Raw genomic sequence first — 23,201 nt, forward strand, 5'->3', positions numbered from 1 at the left:
TCCTGGCGTTATTGCCTAGATATTAAGTTTACGAACGTATCTTAATTTTGGAAATTGTTCCAACTTCATTTATAGATAAGTTATCTTGGAAAAACAACTTAAAAGTTTTCCTCAAAAGCGCGAAAAGATAGCTTCCGCCGCGTGGCTGGTTTTATACAGATAGAAAATGGACTAAGTTTATGTTTTTACCATCGAACACAAATTAATATTATAAATAACCAAATTTGGGGATTGACAATAGGCAACTTTACATACTCCGTTCTGTATGTACTGTCCAGCCTTAAGTGACCATAAAATGACTAGAAACTTAAGCGTTATCTATGTAATGACCCGAAGGAAGAAGGCAATAACGAAATTCATGGAGATTTGATTTCATAAAAAATTAAAATTGCTCATTTTCAAAAATTTAATTAACCTATTTGTAGCTAATGTATATCGATGAAAATTCGTTACCTCCTGTTCTGGTCCGTGCTGATTAATATAAAAAAAGAATTAGGCTGATACAACAAACGGTTTTTAAAAATTGTACAAAAATCTAAAGGCTTGTTTGATCCCTAGCTACCACTCCGGCGGCGCGTTCTAGGCGCTCCCCGACTAAATAGCGCCATCTCAGAACAAGGGGACGCTAATGAACGTATGATTTTCTATTTTTACGGTTATTTAATGACAGCATATCCTGACCGAAATTAGCAATGCCAGTTTATCGTATTTGTTTGCAACTCTTGCGTTTCCTTATGATTATACATGGTGTGTATAATCAATGCTTATGGTATTAGTCAATGGCGCAACTAAAAACTAACATACATTGCAAATTGACACAATTGGTCCAACTTCCAGGAGCAACTTCAACCTAATGGCGATGGGTAGATAAGGAAAAAAGTACATGTTTAATTAGTAACATATGTGGTTTATTTAATTAAAATAGTATGGTATAATTCTATAAGTAGTCTTCCCATAAATAGGGTTGCCATCTCAAAACTCTGCCAACTAGGACAGGAAGCGTGAAAACCCCGGATTTAGGGATTATAAACTCGGACATATCAACTGAATTTTAGAAAAAATATTGTCTGAAGAAATAGTCTTCGAAATTCTACTTTATTTTTATCACTGACTAGAATGTTTCAAATTCAATAATAGTAAAAAGGAACAAGGGATTAAATAGTTATTTGTTTCATTAGTACAAAAAATGTCAGTTTTCGGGACGAGGAAGATAGTTGCTGGACGACGCGTTAGCGGAGTCCAGCAACCTTCCGAGTCCCGAAAACGCATTTTTTGTACGAATAAAACATAAAATTTTTTCTCCAACCCCTTTTACTTCAAATTATATTCGAATTTAGATTCAGTCACAGTTTCACTACTAGTATAAGAACTTCTGCTTTCTTGTCCTCACGTGTCATGCCACTCTAGTTTTTAGGTTAACTTATAACCTATTCGTTCTTACTTCTTACTTCTCACCTCTCGCGACTTTGTTGGGAGCAAATCTTGAGGTAGCATGTTCTGCCGTTTCTATAATCTCTGGCGGAGTGCAATCCATGTCGCTATCAGTTTCAGTCATTTTATTGTATACACAATTAATATTGTTATATTTTGTATTGAAATAAAAAACTTACCATACAGTTTTTTAATTAAAATTAATTGCAATTAACTTTTTCAAATTTTGAATTCAAAATGACAGATAATAGTGCAATGGGTCCGAAGTAGATGGCGTTACGCGCGACGGCGGGTTGTATTAGTATTAAAATTACGTTCACCGAATATGTAAATTACGTTACACATGGTTTAAATAAAAATAGCGAGCGTAAATCATTTTCAATACATGTACAATACGTATAGGTAACAGCATTTGCATTGAATATGCAAAAATATTTGATTTGTATGTATAGAAATATCTTACAACCTGCAATGTAAAACGATGTCAATGTGACATATCTCCGTGATTGTAATTTTTAATTGGCCAACTTTCAAGGTCAATTTCTTTTTGGTACTAGGACCAAAAGTATCTACTTTTTGTACAGTTGCCATGGTGAAAGCGATTAATCCGCAAAACGTCAATTTTACGTACCGAACACTGTCACAAAATAGCGTCTTATTCAGGTGGTTGGAGAAAAAAGAGTTTTTGTTCCTGAGAGAATGGTTTAAATTTAATATTTTTTAAATATTTTTAAGGGAACAAAAACTAGTTTAATCCAGTGTTGCTTATACTATTTTTTTCCAATACCGATCGATTTAAATCCATTTTTCCATGAATTGCTTACAAGAAAACAAAAATGAGGGATTAAAACTTTATTAATCTCTAGGGATTAAAATTACCTGTTAATGTACAAAAATTAGGGATTAAATTCAAGAAAACAATGTAGGTATTGGAAGAATTCCTTTCTTTGGTCCACTGTTATGCCACTAGTGAAAATATTCTTTCAACGTTGGTATTATGAGCAGGAATGCAAAAAAAGCACCAGACAATTTTCAATAACTCCAAGTTTAATGAGGATTCGGCGTTTTAAAAAATTGCAACCAAAGCTGATTGGCGCCTTAAAAGTTTATCTTGTTTTGACAGAAACTCATAGATATAGTAGCTTAAAACCCGGACTACCAATTAAACCCCGCCCGGACGCTCCCCGGACGCCCCCTAAACTAGGACAAATCCGGGGAAACCCGGACGGATGGCAACCCTACCCATAAACAATTGCATCATCGCCTATCTGGCAGCATAAATCTGAATAATCTATAAGCTAGAATTTAATAAAATGCAACATTCTGTTCCTGGATACTTAGGTAACGAAAGATTATATTTACTCTCAAGTGACGGCGGAACAAACCGTCCTCCTAAATAATGGTATTTCCCATTAAACTTATTTGCACACAGCTTCGGTGCTGTTAAAGATATAAGTAACTCTGGTTTGACTCCACCTTCAGGAGGTTCTCCATTCTCCACATCCCATCCACTTGGAATATCAATACTGTAAAAATAGTTTCCTTTAAATTTAATAACTTGCAGCAAATGATTATTCCATTCCCGTCATTGTTAGGGATGGTTCATTTAGGATCGATCAACCCCAATTCAGTTGACTGGTGCAATTAAGAAATTAGATAATTTTTGATTTTTAACTACTTAATAAAAATTCTTCACTCATTCAGTCAACTGATCTGAAGGCTATTGTACGAGCTATTGTAGCTTCTATAAGTTAGACAAATGAGATTTCAACCCTCAATCAATAAAGAAGCAAAAAGGTTTTCGTGTATCGGTCGATTTATATAAATTGGATTTTACTCACCTAGCTACGGGTACCGTAGTAGTTTTCATTAATTCAATAATAGGCACAAATGCAGCACGTACAGGTGGTTTGAAACTAAATCCAAACAGAGCATCTACAATTAAACCATATTTATTTATTTCATTGGAAATGGGCAATTCTGACAACAAAGGAATATCCATTGCTTCACATTGGTGCGTTAGATTATTGTAAAGGTCTTTATCGGTACGTTTGGGATAATAAACCGAGACATTGTAATTGAATAGTTTTAAATGTCTTGCACATACTAAACCATCACCTCCATTATTTCCAGGGCCACAACAAACCAATACTGATTTGCAATTAATTTTTTCAGGCTTATAACATTGGGCTATCGCTGTTGCACAACTCAAGCCGGCCAATTCCATTAACTGATCGACACTGTATTTATACTCATTAAACAAATCCACGTCCACATTTATCGCCTCTTGTTGAGTTAGGTATTTAGGTGGCATATTGATCACTGATGATTTAGAGAGTGTCTGTAAAATCTATTTCATAGTTTAGAAATTGTATAGTTATGATATAAAATAAAATGTACCTGCCTTACCGCTGTCCGACAGCAATGTACTTGCATTTGCACTGATCAATATTATATAAAAAATAGCGGAAAGCAATTTTATCTCTAACCGCTACTGCATAACCACATAGCAACAATTTCAATAATAAGTATAATAATAGTATAACAATTAAAATTCAAAATAAACAAAGTTTGAGGTTAAAGATGGAAAAAACCATTGTTTATTAATTTATATAAACAATGGAAAAAACAATGTTTGGCAGTGGCGCACGGAACTACATTCAGAAAAAGGATAAACTGCGTAAAGGACGTTGCCATAGACGTACCCAATGCATATTTATTAGAAGTAGGCCAACGGCACAGTATATTGTATATTGTATAAAGTCTGTAAAATGAGTAAGTTTCGATTTCGGATTAGCGCTTAATTAACGCACGCCATCAGTTTATATATCTTTGTCGTTCTAACACATAATAATGTTGTGGTAGAAGGCAAGTGGGTAGCCAGTTTTGTCACCTCGGGTGGTGAACTAATAGCGTTTTCGATTGGCAAAACTCGTGCTGCACGAGTGCAATTTTTACGTTCTATTGGTAATTTTAGGGCAATTTTCTGTGTTCCATTGGCAAATGTGATGCAACAATTACGCACTAAATGCAAATTTTGACGCACGAGGTCGGAGAGCTCGTTTCAAAATAAAAGTGCGCCAATTTGAATTTGTTTCTTGCGTTGAGAGTTTTTTGTTGTCATCTAGCGATAGCGAAGATGATGAACTAGCCATATAACTTCTACTTTACAAAGAGTTGCATTTACTCTTTAAAGTGAACGCCAAAAATTGGTTCTTTACAGGAATTTCAAATTTATATTCCTCATTGTTTATCATAAATAATAGTGAAATCGTTTCAGTCATTTTTTAGAATACAGATTTGTCGATTACCTAAATCATTGTATAAATACAAATCTAAAATGAGGTTATGGACAAATGTGAAATGACAGCAAATATTTACGAATATTTATGTTCCATTGAGAGCAATTTTCACATGGATTTCTTCAGTTTCTCGTGCAACACTCGTGCAGTACGAGTTTTGCCAATCGAAAACGCTATAAGAAGGACGCTCTACGTTAAAGGAACTTTAAATGGAAATACGTGCACCAAAAAGAGATATCAATAGGTAAGTCATGCTTTGGCGCGGCTCGGGAAACGTCCATTTAAAAACGCAATACAGTGACGTGGGTGCTCAAGCGGAGTAACGCCGTAACGGAGTTGCCCTACTTAAAATTTTGAGTTGTTAATGTTTATGAAATAAAAGTACAAACTGTACTGACGTATTAAAAACAAGTACAAATTGTGCAGACTTTCTTTTGTTGAGACCTTACATTAGGGTAGGTACCATAAAGACTAAAGTCATCCCCCCCCCCCCCATTTTTGATATGTGGGAAGGGAGAAGGGGGTAGAAAACAGTTCCTTTCGTTGAGACCTTTAATTAAAATACCTTGAAAGATAAAATCAATAATCCCCCCCCCTCCAGACTGATTTCAAAAAGAATCGCGGAGGCGTTTGTATTATATTTATTACCTATTAAACCAATTACGTTCAATGTGATCGATTTCAGCAAATTCCGACTCGATATCCTCGACACAATTTTATTATGTAGGAGACTTAAGCGGGATCTCGTTTACTCCAATCACAAAATGTTTAATTACAACAAATCTAAATTGGAGGCGCTTTCTTTCGGCTACTTGGCAATCATGATTTCGAGATCGTGATTCGTAGGGTCACGTTTTACGAAAGAACGCGCGAATTCAAATCAAAGTATGGTTAAGTTTACGTAGTACACATTTGCATTCGAATTACGTATTTTGTGTTTGGATTATAAAAATAATTTAAATACAAGTGGAAGTACTTGCACGATTATGTTACAAATATTGACTAACCTATAACATTTGAGCAAAAATATCATATATGTATAAATATCCTTGCATTTATAGGTTAGGAATTTGTGATCATAAAACTTTTATGTTCAGTTTGTTCACGATTTTAGCAATCATGATCATAAGATCACACTTCAAAAGAACGTGATTTGACAATCCAAACGCGTTTTGATCATCGAAAGAAAGCGTCTTAGATGTATCGTAGGTACCTGAAACTAAAACTTTGACAAAATTATGCTAAGAAAAAAGACTTTTGCAAATATTAATTTCATCTGAAAAATTTCTAAAATGTATTGGGTGGCGTTAGTTAAAAAAATACAAAGGGAATGTGTAAAACCTCACAAATTATGTTTTTCATTTTAACGTCCTATCTGGAACAGGACCTATCTTTTCCTGAATGACGCCCACGTATACACATGTAATTTTATCATAATGAACGTGAAGAATGTTCAGTAGGTCATGTTAAAGTCACTAGATATAGAAAGTACCGCAATCATCCGCCATTTTTGGGCAAATTTGCTGCCAACTTAAAAAAATTGACAAATAAAATCTGAATAGCTGTAATTTTTTATAACCTAAGTTCATAGTACTGTCATGTTTTATAAAAATATATACAGATATCTCCAAACAGATGGAACAATCCCTAACATTAAAGTTACTAGAATCAGGTAACTTCCGCCATTTTTGGGCAAAAATCATACGTTCTCTCTCTAACACACGAGCCCAATGGATTGCGGTACTTTCTATATTTAGTGACTTTAGGTCATGTTTACGTGTCTCGTCTTTCGACAATAACCGCATTCTTTGTATTTATGATATGATTACAGCTGGACTGTGGTGCTAAGGGTCCCTGGTTCGGGCATGGATATTTGTAAATGTATAGTGGGTGGGGTTGGTAGAGCAACCTTGGCTGAAATCCCGCCCACTCAAAAATAAAGGCAAAAAAAAGTAAAAATAAAATTCGAACTCGTACGAAGACGGCCTCGGATGAATTAGTTACGTTCTTAACTTTGAAAGCCCCCTATAATATTTTAATGGAACTACAACGCGAAACATCTCTTGCATTAACGCTGGCTATCTAGTGTAGTATGATCTTTGGTAAAATTATATCCAACTTTAAGCAAAGAGTACTCTCTTTGGTTTGACAATGCTGGGCTTATACAATCATTTTTTACCGTGGTTTTTGAAAATCTACATACATTACTCTAGAGCGACTATATAAAGGTTTTATTAGAAAGACAGTAATTACTACAATATTGCTAAAATAAGCGACACATTTTATTTTTTATTTTAAGGAATTGTTGAATTTTAAAGTACAGTCGCTGTAAAACTGCTCCTCTTCTTTGAATATTGAAAGTTTTGTCATTTAAAATCCAATATTGCGGCCAGGAGTCATTCTCAAAGACTCCATTAAACAGTTACATCAACCACAATGGCGGAAAGCAGCAGTAGTGCAGCTATTTATTTCTAGATGTCGCTTATATGCATCATGCAATACAGTGACTCTACCGATAAGTGTAGAGGTTCAAGTCCCAGAAGAGCCTCCACAGCCAACGTTGGCGTGGTTTTCATGGCTCCAGTGATTCCCAAACAAGCGAGTCGCTGTACCTTACTCAGCTGCTTCTTGTATGTTACCCTGCGCGTTGCAGGCCACCATACAAGTGCGCCGTACAATATTATCGGCCTTATCACTGAAGTGTAAAGCCAATATACTAGTCGAGGATTTAATCCCCATGTGCAGCCGAAAGCTCTCCTGCATGCCCATAGACATGCAGTGGCCTTCTTGCTAATTCGCTCAATGTGCCTTACTTGCGACCTTACTGACGTTGTGTTCGGGTTTGCAATCGCACATCAACTCTGTCGGACCGCTTGCAAGGCATCTTTGTACGAAGAACTGAAACCTACAAGTAGCAAACATTAAATTGAATGCAGGGACGTGACCGTGTAACGTTCATGTACGCCAACGACTTGGTACATGGTCTTATACAGCCTGGTTTTGATGGCCCATTCCTTCGTGCTAGCGGTGAGCGTCGGGTCCGTTGATGTAATGCACGAACAATGAAGTTATGTAACGGCCTGTTTGTGTCAGTTGTCATCTACAATCGGGCTGTCTTATTGGAGGCGGTAGGAAAGCAAATTTGTATATTTATGCCAGTAGGAGCGTTCCAGTTTTATCACCGTAGCAGCCGTCCGGTTTATGAGCGATTCGTAGATATTTGAAATGTCTTGGGTTACGATTTGTGAACATGGGGCTTATACTGTCCTTTTCGGATTTTATACTGCTGCAGCGAAACATGGCTCTTGGTATAACAACCTCAAAAGTCTGCTAGTTTAAATGTACATTACGAATATGTTTATTCATTATAATAGCCTGTGATGAAAACAATAACCTAACCTACATTTTAATTAATAACAAATTGCAACTGAACTTTGACGTTTCTTTCGCATGCGCAGATTGTACGGAGTTTAGACCTTTTATCATTGAATAATTCAATGCTTTTATCTCAACGTTGTTGTCGCGTTTAAATTTGTAAATTTGACAGGTTGCTTTTGGTTTACTTTTCGTTTGATTTGATTTTGATTATTTTCTACGTCTTTCGCTGTGCATTGGTTTGAAGAGAAATTACTGAAGAATTTAGATAACCCGTCAGTAATTGTGTTCGATAATGGGAAAACAGACATTAAAGTGTAGTTAGGTGATCATAATGTGCAGTTCTCCGAAAATGATTTTAGAACCGAACTGTTGAAAAGGTTGCACAGTAAGTACCTTCGCAAATTATTTGATGTTATATAAATCTTGTTGATACTTTTAGGAATAAATCAGCTAAAATGTACCGCATAAGGCATTGACCACTTAGCCGAGCAATACGGTTACTTCGTTTTACGATTACCACCCTAGCATCGCGTTTTTAATCCTATCGAACATATTTGGGGCATAGCGAAAAATTACTACAATCGACACATTGGTAGAGATGGACGAAGCATTGAAAATTGCATAAACATGTGATAAGAATCACTACAATCGATAACTTCCGAAACGTGGCGCAATTCAGTTAAGGATACGGAAACTGTAATACACGAGTGGTACGAAAGAGAAAAGCAATTAGAAAAACGTTGCTACTATTATTATAAACTTTGAACACGAAAGCAGTTCCCATGGTTCCGATTAATTTGAATATCATCCATCACATCACATAACCTGTAAAATTTTATATTTAGTACTTTCTCTGTAAAAGAGATGCTACATTTGTACAGTTCATAAGTTATTAAAGTATATTGTGTGTATATTGTGGTTCCAATTAACGAAATGAATAATAAAAATGATTTTAATTTTATTTAAGGTGTGGATTGTTCACACAAAAGAATGCACGTCTTGTTGACAAGTGACTTAACCTAAATCGCTCAAAACTAGATTTGGCATTATTGCATAGTAATTACGTCACAGAAAATGATGACGTGCAACGGAAGTTATACGGTAATAAATCAATAATATACACTTCATTCCGTATAACTTCCGTTGCACGTCATCATTTTCTGTGACGTAATTACTATGCAATAATGCCAAATCTAGTTTTGAGCGATTTAGGTTATGTCACTTGTCAACAAGACAGTGCATATTGTTTGTATGAACAATGCACACCTTAAATAAAATAAAAATAATTTTTATTATTCATTTCGTTAATTGGAACCACAATATACATTATACATACAATATACTTTAATAACTTATGAACTGTACAAATGTAGCATCTCTTTTACAGAGAAAGTACTAAATATAAAATTTTACAGGTTATGTGATGTGATGGATGATATCCAAATTAATCGGAATCATCGGAACTGCTTTCGTGTTCAAAGTTTATAATAATAGTAGCAACGTTTTCAAGATCTAATTGCTTTTCTCTTTCGTACCACTCGTGTATTACAGTTTCCGTATCCTTAACTGAATTGCGCCACGTTTCCGAAGTTATCGATTGTAGTGTTTCTTGTCACATGTTTATGCAATTTTCAATGCTTCGTCCATCTCCATCTGTGTCGATTGTAGTAATTTTTCGCTATGCCCCAAATATGTTCGATAGGATTAAAAACGCGATGATAGGGTGGTAATCGTAAAACGAAGTAACCGTATTGCTCGGCTAAGTGGTCAATGCGTTATGCGGTACATTTTAGCTGGTTTATTCCTAAAAGTATCAACAAGATTTACGTAATATCAAATAATATGCGGACGTACTTACTGTGCAACCTTTCCAACAGTTCGGCTTTAAAATCATTGTCGGAGAACTGCACATTATGATCACCTAACCACACTTTAATGTTGTCTGTTTTCCCGTTATCGAACACAATTACTGACGGGTTATCTAAATTCTTCAGTAATTTCTCTTCAAACCAATGCACAGCGAAAGACGTAGAAAATAATCAAAATCAGATCAAACGAAAAGTAAGCCAAAAGCAACCTGTCAAATTTACAAATTTAAACGCGACAACATAGCGAAATGCTACCAATTGTTGCGGCCAAAATAAACTACAAGCTTAATGTGTTGCCTAATAAACGAAAGTAAGTTTACGTTGGTACGTCGTTTTCTTCAGGTAATGACGTGCAACGGAAGATATACTGAATAGACCGTATATGGTGTGGGTAATCTGCAGATCTGCACTTGAAGAAAAACAAAAGGTGCAAACTTTAGCCAATAAGGTTTTAATTTTTATGTTATGAAATTGAAATTATAACTGCATTATGTTTTGAAATTCGACATTTTTTCAGCTAATTATCTACACGTAACACTGGCGGACGCGACCGACATTGTTCTCCCTAAAAATCTATAAAATATTTAAAATTTAACGGGGAGTTCAGAGTTCAGTGACACACGTCACACATATACTGCAGTTGTAGGTATTTTTCATACAAACTTTCACACCTCTTTTTACATCTTTTAAGGGATGAAATTTAAAAAATCTTTGAGACGTGTTCATTATTTTTTTTATATTTACTTAGACACTAAATACCTAAAGTGAGAAAGTTACCAAACATCTCATTTCAAAGGGACAGTCCTGTTTTCCTGATATACAATGCGATCAAAAATGAGTTGCTGTCGAGTCACATTTGAAATTTTTGTTTACATGGGAAAGCGTCTAACTTGAACTACCAAAGGCGACTGGGTCTCCACTTATTTTTGATCGCCCGTAACGTTCCTTAGTTCCGAATAAGCACAAAAGTGCCTCGTTTTTATAAAACATATAGTTTTGTGTAAAAAATGCGTGTGACGATGGATTTCAAAAATTGTGCAACACATGATCCGAGATGCTTCAAAAGTTCAAACCACGAGCCCACAAAATTGATTCCCGTCTTAAGTCTTTTACTTTAAACCCATGGGGGGTGATTTTTTTGTGCACTTTCACTTTCAAAAAGTGTTCACAAAGGCTCTGGAACTATAGACTTGGTATTGGTGTCATTCGATCAGAAATTAAAAATTATTTCATGTTTATCTGGGCGCCATTCCCAAGAGTGGTGGGCGAAGTAACGTGGTGATTTTTCAATTTTTTTCACATCTACAATTTTGGTCCGATTGTTTTCTAATTGGTGTCATCGGAAAGATCTTGTAAACGCGCACAACTCCTGCGTGACGGAACATCTGGCAACATTGTAATTAGTTTGTTTTCTAACCTCTGTGAAGTTTTCATCATTGAATTGTTTTCATTTCTGATTATTAATTTACGTGTATTGATTGGTGGTCATATATCTAGGTATATGTTTGTTATCGTTTCTGCGTGTGATCAACGGCTCGTTTTAGGTTTTACTTAAAACTTAAATATGGATGAAGGGGATGTTTTGAGTCGTCTCAGAAGAACAATAGCAAGTGCTTGTAGATTATATGAAACTACAAAACAATTCCCACATTCACATTTGCACTTTGGAATTTGGATTTCTTGTCGGTCCCTGCTTCGATTAGACGTGAAGTGATATCGAGCCAACCGATATCTCACGTTAGGAGTGCAGTCGTAACTTAATTCTTAAAAGGAAGCCAATCAGAGCGGAGTTTCTGATCAACTTTGTTTATGTGGCTACTGCTCTGCAATGTGCTGTGAACCTGATATTTTGTAATATAATATAAGGGTTTATATTTGTATGAATGGTGCACTTTCACAGCCTACGCTATTTATACATGTATTTCATTTCCATTCTATAAAAAACACTATTTTACTTTTATTCATATTTGGTACCTACAGGCTTGATTTTATGTAGGTGCTTTTACAATGTTCAATGAAAATAGTTATAAAAAAAAGCACATTCATTACGGGCCCTTTGGTGCCCGGGCCCGTGTCTGTGGAACACCGGTAGCTACGGCCCTGCTTGCAGTGTTCTTTGTAAGTGCATTTCATGTGAACCGGATGAATAGGTGTTACCGTAATTTCATATTAATATTTCGAAACTACAGGTGCAATACTTCATACTGTTTTTGACATGCCCAATTGAAGTGAAGGAATCGAATTTGGCTGTAAGGATCTTACTCCAGAACCGTACTTATAATACACAAAAGCGTTGGCGTTCAGAACAAATCACATTATTTCTATTTCCAATTTTCATCGGTTTTGCCAAGCAGTGTTAACCACACTTCGCATTTCACCTTTATTTAAGGAAACTAAAAGAATATAAATTTTGATTTATAATGTATCAGTGCTGAATTTAACTAACCTATGGAATGTAAATTTTTTATTGATCACAGGAAATTTTCTGTTGTTTTTACAACCATTTACAGCACAACTTGCCATTGCTAGTATCTAATCTAATATATACCAAAACGATTCTCAAAAAATGTTTAATCACTATTTACAATTAAATGACACTAAAACGTTCTTGCACCGTTAACGGGATCTTGTAAAAATGTACAGAAAATGAGAAATACTGAGTACAACACTCAAGCAAAAATAACACGCACAAAAAGTCATAAGTTTCTATAAACCAATAATAAAAATAACAGAATTGGCACAATTTCCACCAAAACAAACAATAACACACATCAGCTGATCGACGTACCCAATACAAGAAATTTGCGAGGTTGTCAAACTTATTTTATAACTATTTCGTAAACGTTGCTGCTAGATGGCGGTAATTTACAATATCTTAGATATTTTTAAATAAACTTTAATTAAAAATATCTAAGATATTTTTAATTGAGTCTATATATATTTGAATATCTAAGATATTGATAAATACACAATTTAAAAATATCTTAGAGATATTTTTAAATAAGTTAATGAGGTTTCTTCCTTATTTGAATTTAAAATATCTATGAGATATTTTTAATTATTTAAAAATATCTCTAAGATATCGATAAAACCGAAATTATATTTTTTTCCCGTTTATGCGTATACACGAATTAAAAATATCTCAGAGCTAATTTAAATAACCTAGAAGCAAAAAGTGCAATTAAAAATATCTAAGATATTTGTAATTTTAATTAAAAATATCTCTAAGATATTTTTATTTGTTCATAATTCATTCTTCTAAATTCTTAAATACGGTTGCCATTAAAAAGTAAAACGGCGTTCCATATTGGTTCAAAACCTCGTTCAAAACAAACGTTCACGTTGTTATAGCTTACTCGTACTCTATCTTTATTTCTTACTCTGAGGGGTGACACCGAAAGAGCCGTAGAGCAGCTAATACCTATCATTGAATTTATAACTATCCGCAGATGTTTTACTCTATGGCAGATATATTCTTTACGTATATCTGTGCTATTAAATATCAGAGGTCGCAGCATGTTTTAAAATCGAAAGATAATAAAGTATTATCAAGACGAGGAGGATAGTCTTTGGTATTATCATAGAGGAAAAGAGTTACAAACAAATAGGATAAACTGGCATTGCTAATTACGCCCAGGAGATGCTGCCATCTGCTTTTAAAGGGGTGTAACTAACTGTAAAAATAAAAAATCGTACGTTCATTAGCGTGCCGATATGCGGTCCCCTCGTTCTGAGATGGCGCTAGTTTCTCGGAGAGCGCCTAGTTACGAAATCGTTCTCTTAAATCTAGTTCCGAAAAACATACGTAGTTCTTTCACTCACACTTTAGAGTTTCATTAAAATTATTCTCTGCGTTTTAAGACATAAATACAATTTCAACATACATATAATAATAATAATAATAATAATAATAATAATTTAATAAAATTACAGGAATTATTATAATGATTTTTGTTTTGTTTTGTTTTCCTCTTTCCTGATAGCGTTGGCTTATTGTGCCCATGTGTGATTTTTTTTTTTTTTTAGGACCCTACATAACTTCACCAGACACAGACACAGACACTGATCGTTACTTGATTTTAATCCGTGCGATTAGTTAACCAGGCTAGACCTGAGTTCTCACAAGAAACACCGACCATAATAATAATAATAATAATAAATCGTCTTTATATTATATCACTATTTCGCCTATCAATCAAATACCTTATAGCACAGATTTTGTAGTTAGTCTGTGCTTATAGGGACTTACCACAGTACCATTGTATATTAGAAACATTGAACTATAAACTACGTAATTGGAAGGGAAACCGGGTGTAGGCGACAAATGCGTATCGTTGAAGCCGTGCGACAGAATGAGGTGGTGGTATTACTATTTCACTCACTCTCATAGCACGCCTGATAGAAGCAGAAAATACGACTGTATGAATTTAAGTGAAATAGAAAAATTTGTCAATGAATTTAAGAGTCTTCTCTACCCACTGCACCCAATGTAAATTTCCATAAGAGCGCTCGCCATAAAAACTCTAGTTGTTTTTCAAAAAACTATTTTTTTAAGAACTATTTTATAAATTTAGACCTTTATCTACAAAATGTTCGGACTATTTTTTTAAGTTTATAGCAACTGAATACCGATTGTTTAAAGATTAGAATTTTCGCACCGATTATTGCGCTAATCTGTTTTATTTTTTTACTCTCGATCAAGACGATTTATGGAAAAAGTAAACCGACAGTTTTTTAGATAAGTTACTTCTAAACATGACCCCAAAAAACGAAATCATAATTTTTGTAAATAAAGTCTGTATCTTGGCGGGCGATAAATCAACAATTTGAGTGTAACAAGTGGCGCCACTGCACAGTGTAGGTGGGAACTAACTAAAGACCAAGACAGGAGTTGACAAAGCAAGAATATCATCTTATCTCTTGCAGCTATAATCATCTATACACTATAATGTAAAAAAGTTGCGCTTAGGTAAAGAAGACTCTTAATGTTACTAGTGTGAGAGAGAGATAAAGATACTACCACTCGTCTGGCTTCATTTTAATAATATGCTTGTTTCCCTTCCAGTTACGAATATAATCAATGATTAGAAATTAGGTTCAATATTGACAACTTTGCTGCCCAAATTAATTGGTTTATTAAAGTTTGCCGTGGTGTTTTATTAGGTAGGTACTGGTCGGTTCTTCTGCAATTTTCAAACCTTGATAGAATTTATTGTACATTTTTGGTAAAACTCTTAATTTAGCAAGTGAGAAACTGTTGGCTGCCTTGGGCATGAAAATTTCCAGCAACCCAGCCGTTTTACTGGATTGAATGATATGGTTTTTTTCGAGATCCTAATCTGAAAACCCAAGAAAATGTTTTGGTTCGTTAAAAAAACTACAAACTGAAAATGTTAATGTTTCATACATACATAGGTATGTGTCTGGCTTTTAAATATACTTCCTTTTGTTATCCTTATCTGTTACCATTGTTTATGAATAAACAATGATACTAGTGAAACGGTTTTCAGGATTTTACGCTTCATTTGCTAAATGAATATAAACGCAGGGAGAAATGCTCAATATATATAACCTTCTGTATTGCATAAATAAGCACACTTCATATAGTATCCAAAACGCGTGTATACATATTTGCGATTAAGTGGCACACCGGAAATACCATAAAAATACACACTACCACCTGTATACCAACGACAATCAAAAGTTCAACAATAAAGCGCGTTAACTTGTAAACCTTTGTTGCTGTTCCATCTGCATTCGAGATATCGATAGTTTTATCGAATATAAATCTTGTTAAGTATAAAAACCCTTGTAAAAGAGCCAACAAATTTAAAATCATCATAAAAATTGCAGCCAGGGCATAATAAGATTGTCGTACTAAAATTCCCATTAGACAAACGAAATTCAACGGCCTAAAGTGAAAAAGAATTATTAACGGTTTGTGAGGGACCCGTTATTTTTCATTACTCATATTTAGAAAGGCCTCTTCTTTCTTGGTATCTCGCCAAAACATTACGCCCTCCTTCCACAACAGCTAAAACTCCATGAGATGATTCACTGCAACTAGGCCTACATACATTGAAGTCTTCTGTATGAGAAACGTTTGATCCTACTGGACAAGGGACAATCAACTGCGCCGGAGGGTTGCGGGAATGGGCGCCTTTAGAATTTGATTATTTAGTTTTTTTGTGAGATAAGTGGTTACCTACTGTTTACTTGCGTCATTTTTGTTGTACCGAGTGAGATTTTTTTATCAACGGTAGTTGTTTCACTTAAAATTTTTATTGTATTAATATATTGTTTTAATTAAATTCATTTTTGCTATAATTGAGTGTCATATGTCAAGATATGACAGAAACAAAAATCAAAACTGTTTTGTCACCGCGCATTGGAGATTCGCGAGTGGCCTCATGGCAAAGTTGATTAGAATGTGACTGTATCGCGCACATATTTGCGAATAAGCGGAAAACGGGAAAAATCCTGTTTTCCCCAAGGTTAGTAAAGAGAGCCAAACAGGAATATCTTCTCATCTGTATACAGTCGTCCCAAGTAGAACCATTGAATTTATAGTTATAAATGTATACTTATTAACGAGCTCCTTGCGAGTTTATAATTTTGCGGTGTTTGTCCGTCCGTTAGCACGATAACTCATAAACGAATGGACCGATTGCGAATAATTGTTGCAGGTGGATTCTTTATCGAATTTTTAGATCGGAGTTTGTGAATTGGCAATGTAGCCCAAAAAATAAGGAAGGCCCTTTTGACATCTCCGTGAGTTTTGAACCGAATTGCATGAAATCCAATATGCGTATAGCCATATAAAACGTAATTCCAAAAATTGAGCCTAATCGATCAACATTCACAGTGCCCTTTTCGCATCTCGACCATTTACAAACCGGATTGCAAACTATATTTATGAAGGTATTTAAATGAAATTTGATACATAACCACTTGGAATAAAAGCAAATATAACGCCAGTTTCAAAATTTGCATGCGCTGTGCCAACTTTCTTATTTATAGAGGCATTCAAATGAAATTTGATTCATAGCCACTTGGAATAAAAGTAAATGTAGCGCCATTTTCCAAATTTGGTTTTGTGCAGGATGTGCAGTGGCCACTTTCTTATTTATGCAAGCAATTAAATGAAATTTGATACATATACACTTTAAATAAAAGCAAAACTAACATCAGGTTTAGAATTTGGTTTTGTACATGCTATAGCTATACCCAGGAGCTCGTTTTCTATATTTGTTTAGTTTATTATATTTATAATTTATACTTATAAATTCAATGGTAGAACGTACCATATACCTATAATAGTGAAACGGCAATGTATGTACGTGGACATAAATTTGAATACTACAGCAAAATAGTGAACTCGCCCAAAGTTGCAAGCTAATCAAATGTTGTAAGCAAATATACCTACGCACTTTGTACTGTAAATATAAAATATACCCTGTAGGTACATACCGTGACCACCAAGGGAAAACTAAAACTAGTCAGTGGAAAAGACCGAGCAAGTTATGTCCCGGAGTCTGCACACGAACACGCGCGACGTACTGTACTTGTGAATGAAGATTAGGCTCCCAAGAACTCCGGACAGCTTGAGATGACCGTAATTTACGTCTAAAGTGAGAGAAGACGAATCTTGGAAGAGCTATCTCAAGACGGTTCAGTTTTAAAGGCATCTTTTGGGCTCAGTGGGGTAGGACTCGTTGGGGTTAGAAGATGGTCTTCTTAGGCGAGTTGTAGACAATTATCATTGTACTATTGAACCAATTCGTGTAGTTGAAACGGTACCTCGAGCACAAAGCGAACAGATTCGCAACGTGCTCGCCCGCTCCACCAAAAGTCGGTCTTTGTGCCGAACACAAAGGGATTCGCTCGCACAGTTGGGAAGTTTTTTACTACTTCTCCGTGTTCGTAACGCGCCGAATTGATCGGAGTACAAAACGAATACGCAATAAACTAAACAAATATAGAAAACGAGCCCCTGGGTATGGCTATAGCATGTGCAAAACCAAATTTGTTAGTTTTGATTTTATTTAAAGTGTATATGTATGAAATTTCATTTAATTGCTTTCATAAATAAGAAAGTTGGCACTGCACATCCTACACAAAACCAAATTTGGAAAATGACGCTAAATTTGATTTTATTCCAAGTGGCTATGTATCAAATTTCATTTGAATGCCTCCATAAGTAAGAAAGTTGGCACTGCGCATGCGCAAAACGAAATTTTGAAACTGGTGTTAAATTTGCTTTTATTGCAAGTGGCTATTCATCAAATGTCATTTAAATCCCGTCATAAATAAAAAAGACGGCACTGCACATGCGCAAATAGTTATTTATGCAATGAGTGTATAAATGAGGCGTTTTATTAGTGAGTGAGATGTGAATTCGAACGAACCAATAATCGCCGATTTATACACGAATTGCATACAACCAACAACGTTTTTTCGTCGACTTCACTGGGGTAGGCAATTTTAAATTCAACTACAAGAAATTACAAACGAAATTATGAGCTCCGACGATTTTTCACTAAATTACAGCTATTGTCGTTGCTATAGTAATGTGTTGTTTTATGCTGTGCCGTCAGTCCTCGTAATCGCAGTGGAAGATTATGTTGCTTACTCTGCTGCGGAGGCGATTTTAACAGTATATCCGCTCAAATCAAAAGAAACTTATTGGAAGAACGGTTTCGATCAGTTCGGCAATTGATGGAATACAATGAAATTGAAAGGAGATATTTTCGAAAATGTCATGTTGACATTTTACCTTGAAAAGGTATGTGAAATTAGAATGTAATTAATTCTTTTGCAACTGTACTAAAAGTACGTGTATTAACAGTTAAAGATATGGAAATGTTCATCCCTGTGGTCGACGTACTCACTGTTGAAGGTACTGATGCACCGTCAAAATTAAGTATTATATCTCTTAAAGTTAAGCATAACCATAGCAACGAACCAACGATTGTCTTAATAATCGTTGCCATAGATTTTAAGTTCGACTTAACTTTAAGCAAGGCTTAATTTTGTGCAACTGGGGATGAATACCTTAACAATACCTTATCCGAGAAGCTACACATCAGGATATATGCTTTGCTGAGATCGTTGGCGACCATACTGGCTACTGATCTCACTACATTAAAAGCGAGATTAAAATGGTTAGGTGGATGGAAGTTCTCAGCTGATGCCGAAAGTGAATTGTTATATAAATGTCATTCCCTTTAATAAAATGGTTGTTATGTATAAGTGGTTGCTAACGTATAATGGTTGGTTGCTAACCATTAACGGTTGCTAACGATTAATAAGCTTCATCATTGTACTCGTCACTTAATAATTTATAATATTAGTAATTTATATTGTTATCGAGAGGTCGACGAAAAACGAAATTTTGAAACTAGCGTTAAGTTTGCTTTTATTCCAAATGGCTAGGCATCAAATTTCATTTAAATGCCTCCATAAATAAGAAAGTTGGCACTGCGAATGCGCAAAACCAAATTTTGAAACTGATGTTAAATTTGGTTTTATTCCAAGTGACTATGTATCAAATTTCATTTAAATACCTTCAAAATAAAAAAGTTTGCAATTCGGTTTATAAATGGTCGAGATGCGAAAAGAGCACTGTCAATGTTGATCTAGGCTCAGTTTTTTAGTTAAGAGTGACAACAATTCTGGTGCGGGAACGATTCTACTGGATAAATTCCAAACAAGATGTCAAGGAGTAGTGCAGAAAATGTGCAATTTGCGCCACAAGCAACAGATCAGTAGGAAAAAAGGCAATGAGGTGAATGAGGCATATGAACGTGAATATAATCTCACACTATGTTAGTACCTATCCTTAGTCTAAGCAGAGTATCCTAAACCTTCACTCAACGGTCTAAGGTAGTACCACCTACCTGTTTGTATGATCTAAGATACCTACCTATTAAACGATCCGAAAATGGAACATTCAAAATCAAATTCAGTACTGAATTTTTATTTAACCATCAAAAGTGAAATGGGGGAACAATCAAGTACCTACCTATATTTACGATATTTTGTGTCATATTAGCAGGTTATACGAAAATTGTTCGGTCGGTATTTTTGATAACATTCTAGGTAGGTCAACCGTGAAATTTCAACGTTTATTTATGTGGCTGTTTTAATTCCCATAATTACTATTTTTCCCGAAATCTTCATGAAATCTTCATTTTTATTTTTTACACCCTGCACTTTGTCACGAAATTTTCGTTTTCCAGACTCCTGTCAAAACTCATATCAATATTAATAAAAAGTTCTATATAAACATTGAAATTTTTTTATAGGTATTGTGATGCCCACTAAAATTCGATTTAAATATTCTCGAAACCGACCCTGGCGCGACGAAAAAAAGTCAAGATTGCGCTTTGTTTCGTTTCCGTAGAACACGTGTTTTTTTCTTCTCTGCTCTACATTGAAATGGGCCATAATTTATAATAAAAGTGTCAAATATAACGCTATGCGAGGGAACTTAATGATCCCTATCGACCCGACGTCTCAGAGCCCAGTCGATATTAACAATTTTCGTCTAGGATTTGTTTAAAAAGGGGAGATTTAGGCAGAGGTATTTGTGCTTTTGTTGAGAGCAGAAGTAAATTTTTACGTTTCGAATAGTGAGTTTTTATCTCTACGTCTATTGTATCCATCTAATAATGATATATGATCGTGTTCGATTATTTGCCAATTTAATGTTATTCTCGTACAGCATGATTTATTGCCATTTATAACACATTCTAGATACAACTTGCACTTTTAATTATACTGGTCATACTTTGAATTAAATGCATAGATTCTACATAAATATGTTGTCTCCCAATTTACAGTACTCCTTTGTTCCAAGCGCTGGCAACATGAATTAGTGACCGATTTACGTGTTTTTATTTATATTTAGAAGCAGTATGTTCCCTTAGGGGCGATATTCAATACAAATATGCAGAACGACATTTTAATTTATACTTGAGTTTATTGCAGCACATTTCCCTTTTGTTTGCATCATGAATATGTTATTGTTTATTTACAGCGTGCTTCATCTGGGGGCGAGTGACGTACGTTAAGTGGTTGATTGTTACATATTGCACTTGGCATTGAGAATTAATTACTTGTACTAATGTTTGCAACGACATGTTCCTTTGTTTTGTTGTAATGTGATACATAACGTTATGCTCCTACTATTTACTTGAATCGGGTGATTATGATTATTAATATTTGGCAGGGTGACTTGCTTCGAATATGTACTGTGCTATAATTGATATTGATATTTGATACCGATATTTAATCTCGATTTGACGTAGCAGAGGCTGGCTAAAGTTCAGAACTGACATACGCAGAAATTATGTTTTATGTACTGTTTTTTTGTGTCTTTGTAAAGAGCCATCTTGCCGATATTGCTAATCAATCCGGTTAGTCGATCCCTGACATGTAGTGACGGAATATTGGTTTTGTGTCCGTCACTGCAAATATGTCAATGTATTTTGTTCATGATTATGTATGCGTGCGAGTTTGCCGATGGTTGCTCTGTTATTTTTGTTATGTCATGATTTGTCTTTTGGTCGGTTACTGTCAGTACTCATGGTAGAGAGCCTGGAGTTCGGTAATTTATAACCCGGCACTTTATAACTAGTGGGTTAGAGATGTGTGAATGAAAGAGTTGGGGTCCCGCTTAGTCGTACATTAGGGCGCTGGCTAGGTCCGGCCTCACTTGCGCAGGGATTAGCTAATTGCGTGCGGCGTGTTCTCGTTGTGACCTTTTGTTTTTGTTATCAATTTGGGGTATCCTTCCTATGTGAAAGGCTCTTCTGAGAGGCCAACTCCTAGCGATTTCATACAATGTTGACATGTCATGACCAGAGCAACTAAAGTCTACTCGGTGTGGGATTTGGACTAACCATCCAATATCCAAACCTATTATATGAATTTATTGTAATGTTTTAATGATTGTTTTTTTGTTATGTGTGTGAAATATTGATTCTTTAGGAATTCCAGCGGAGCCTGTGATTCAACATTATCTTAATTTACTTGACAACCATCATAATATGCATTCATGCCATTACAGACAACTAATTTTGCTATAGTTCAATATTAATTTGTGGCTGGGTTTTTTCTTTGCCAGTTCTTTTTTTCCCAGTCTATTTTTATATTTGTACTCGGTGAACTACCATTTTCTAAATTTAATCTTGCAATGTGAATTATTTGGATTAAATTTCCGTTTTTTAAAGCATGTACCTACTTGTTTTATTTGTGTTCCTTACTTGATCCTCACTCCGACAGGCAACACATATCTTGTAGCGACTCTTAAAAACACAACGTAGTAAGTGGTCCTATTATTTTGTTATTCAGGTTAGGTTAAGGGTTAGGTAGCTTTGTCTCTAGACGATCACGTGCCATGGGGTTCAGTTAGTTTGGGAGGGAAAGTTTTGAATTTAAATCTTGAGTTGCGCAGTCTCTCGGGGCTGGCCTGAGTACATTACAGTATTAAAAAAGACGATTTCGGGAAAAATGCAAAACAAAAGAAACAAGTATAAATTGTGCACAACTCTTGTGCAGATAAAGCGCATTTTTTAAACCGAAATAGCTTTTGTTTTGACATCACCAATGGATATGTCTGGCACACCTTCAAGGTATAGGCTATCTAATGCAAAAAATGCCACGACTCTAGGACCATTCCCCTAGAAGTAGTTCGAAACGGTAGAAGTGGGTCCGAAGCCAGACGGACAAAACGGAAACAATAGCACACATTTCTTTGACTCTTAAAAAATGCGCTAAAAAGATACTACTTCTACTCAGGGACTTTCTACTTCACTCGGAAATTAAAATACTTGGCCTACCGAGCCGAGGACCTCGTACTTTTAATACTTCCTGGCGAGTAATGTTATTTTCCGGACTTTTATGTAAATAAACTATTTCTGACGCTCCAGGCCATGCTCATGGGATCGTTTAGAGTCGAATGCACAAGGATAAAAATGATCGGCCAATACGAGTATAAGTGAAATTAGCAGATTTGTTCGAACACTTATACAACTACCTGTAATCATTATACTGTAATTTACGTAGTGTCACTCATAAAAATTAAAAAATTAAAAACTTCTAACCAGTAGACTCAGAGCTGGTACTCGTAGTTTCGTATAATTTATAGGAATTTATTTTATATACGCTGCTCCAGGCAAATTTCTGTGCTAAAAATGCAAAATTTGGTCTTAATTGT

The 23,201-nt window shown here is 35.2% G+C and overlaps 2 protein-coding genes and 2 long non-coding RNA genes across 5 annotated transcripts; 1 reads left to right on the plus strand and 3 right to left on the minus strand.

The window, feature by feature from the left end:
- Positions 1 to 886: 886 nt before the first annotated feature.
- LOC116164975 (NAD(P)H-hydrate epimerase-like) lies at positions 887 to 4,077 on the minus strand. 2 transcript variants are annotated; one of them, XM_031479240.1, is made up of 4 exons: positions 3,832 to 4,077; positions 3,273 to 3,781; positions 2,680 to 2,957; positions 887 to 958 (listed from the first exon to the last, which is right to left on the minus strand). In XM_031479240.1, the coding sequence occupies exons 1-3, from the start codon at positions 3,865 to 3,867 to the stop codon at positions 2,723 to 2,725; spliced, it is 780 nt and encodes a 259-aa protein (XP_031335100.1). In that variant the 5' UTR covers positions 3,868 to 4,077; the 3' UTR covers positions 887 to 958; positions 2,680 to 2,722. The 2 variants fall into 2 exon arrangements, with proteins under 2 accessions (XP_031335100.1, XP_031335099.1); XM_031479239.1 differs by having other exon boundaries at positions 887 to 952; positions 2,674 to 2,957; positions 3,832 to 4,076.
- A 6,337-nt stretch (positions 4,078 to 10,414) lies between these two features.
- Positions 10,415 to 12,897, minus strand: LOC116162616. Its single transcript, XR_004143566.1, has 2 exons — positions 12,426 to 12,897; positions 10,415 to 12,372 (listed from the first exon to the last, which is right to left on the minus strand). It is a non-coding gene; the product is annotated as an uncharacterized LOC116162616 (long non-coding RNA).
- On the plus strand, positions 11,358 to 11,859 carry LOC116162615. The gene is made up of 2 exons (XR_004143565.1): positions 11,358 to 11,476; positions 11,524 to 11,859. It is a non-coding gene; the product is annotated as an uncharacterized LOC116162615 (long non-coding RNA).
- A 2,644-nt stretch (positions 12,898 to 15,541) lies between the features above and the next one.
- LOC116165073 lies at positions 15,542 to 16,330 on the minus strand. Its single transcript, XM_031479353.1, has 3 exons — positions 16,189 to 16,330; positions 15,947 to 16,139; positions 15,542 to 15,891 (listed from the first exon to the last, which is right to left on the minus strand). The coding sequence occupies exons 1-3, from the start codon at positions 16,202 to 16,204 to the stop codon at positions 15,579 to 15,581; spliced, it is 522 nt and encodes a 173-aa protein (XP_031335213.1). The 5' UTR covers positions 16,205 to 16,330; the 3' UTR covers positions 15,542 to 15,578.
- Between the last annotated feature and the right edge of the window lie 6,871 nt (positions 16,331 to 23,201).

This window comes from Photinus pyralis, unplaced genomic scaffold, assembly GCF_008802855.1.
Source record: "Photinus pyralis isolate 1611_PpyrPB1 unplaced genomic scaffold, Ppyr1.3 Ppyr1.4_LG2, whole genome shotgun sequence".
NCBI lineage: Eukaryota > Metazoa > Arthropoda > Insecta > Coleoptera > Lampyridae > Photinus > Photinus pyralis.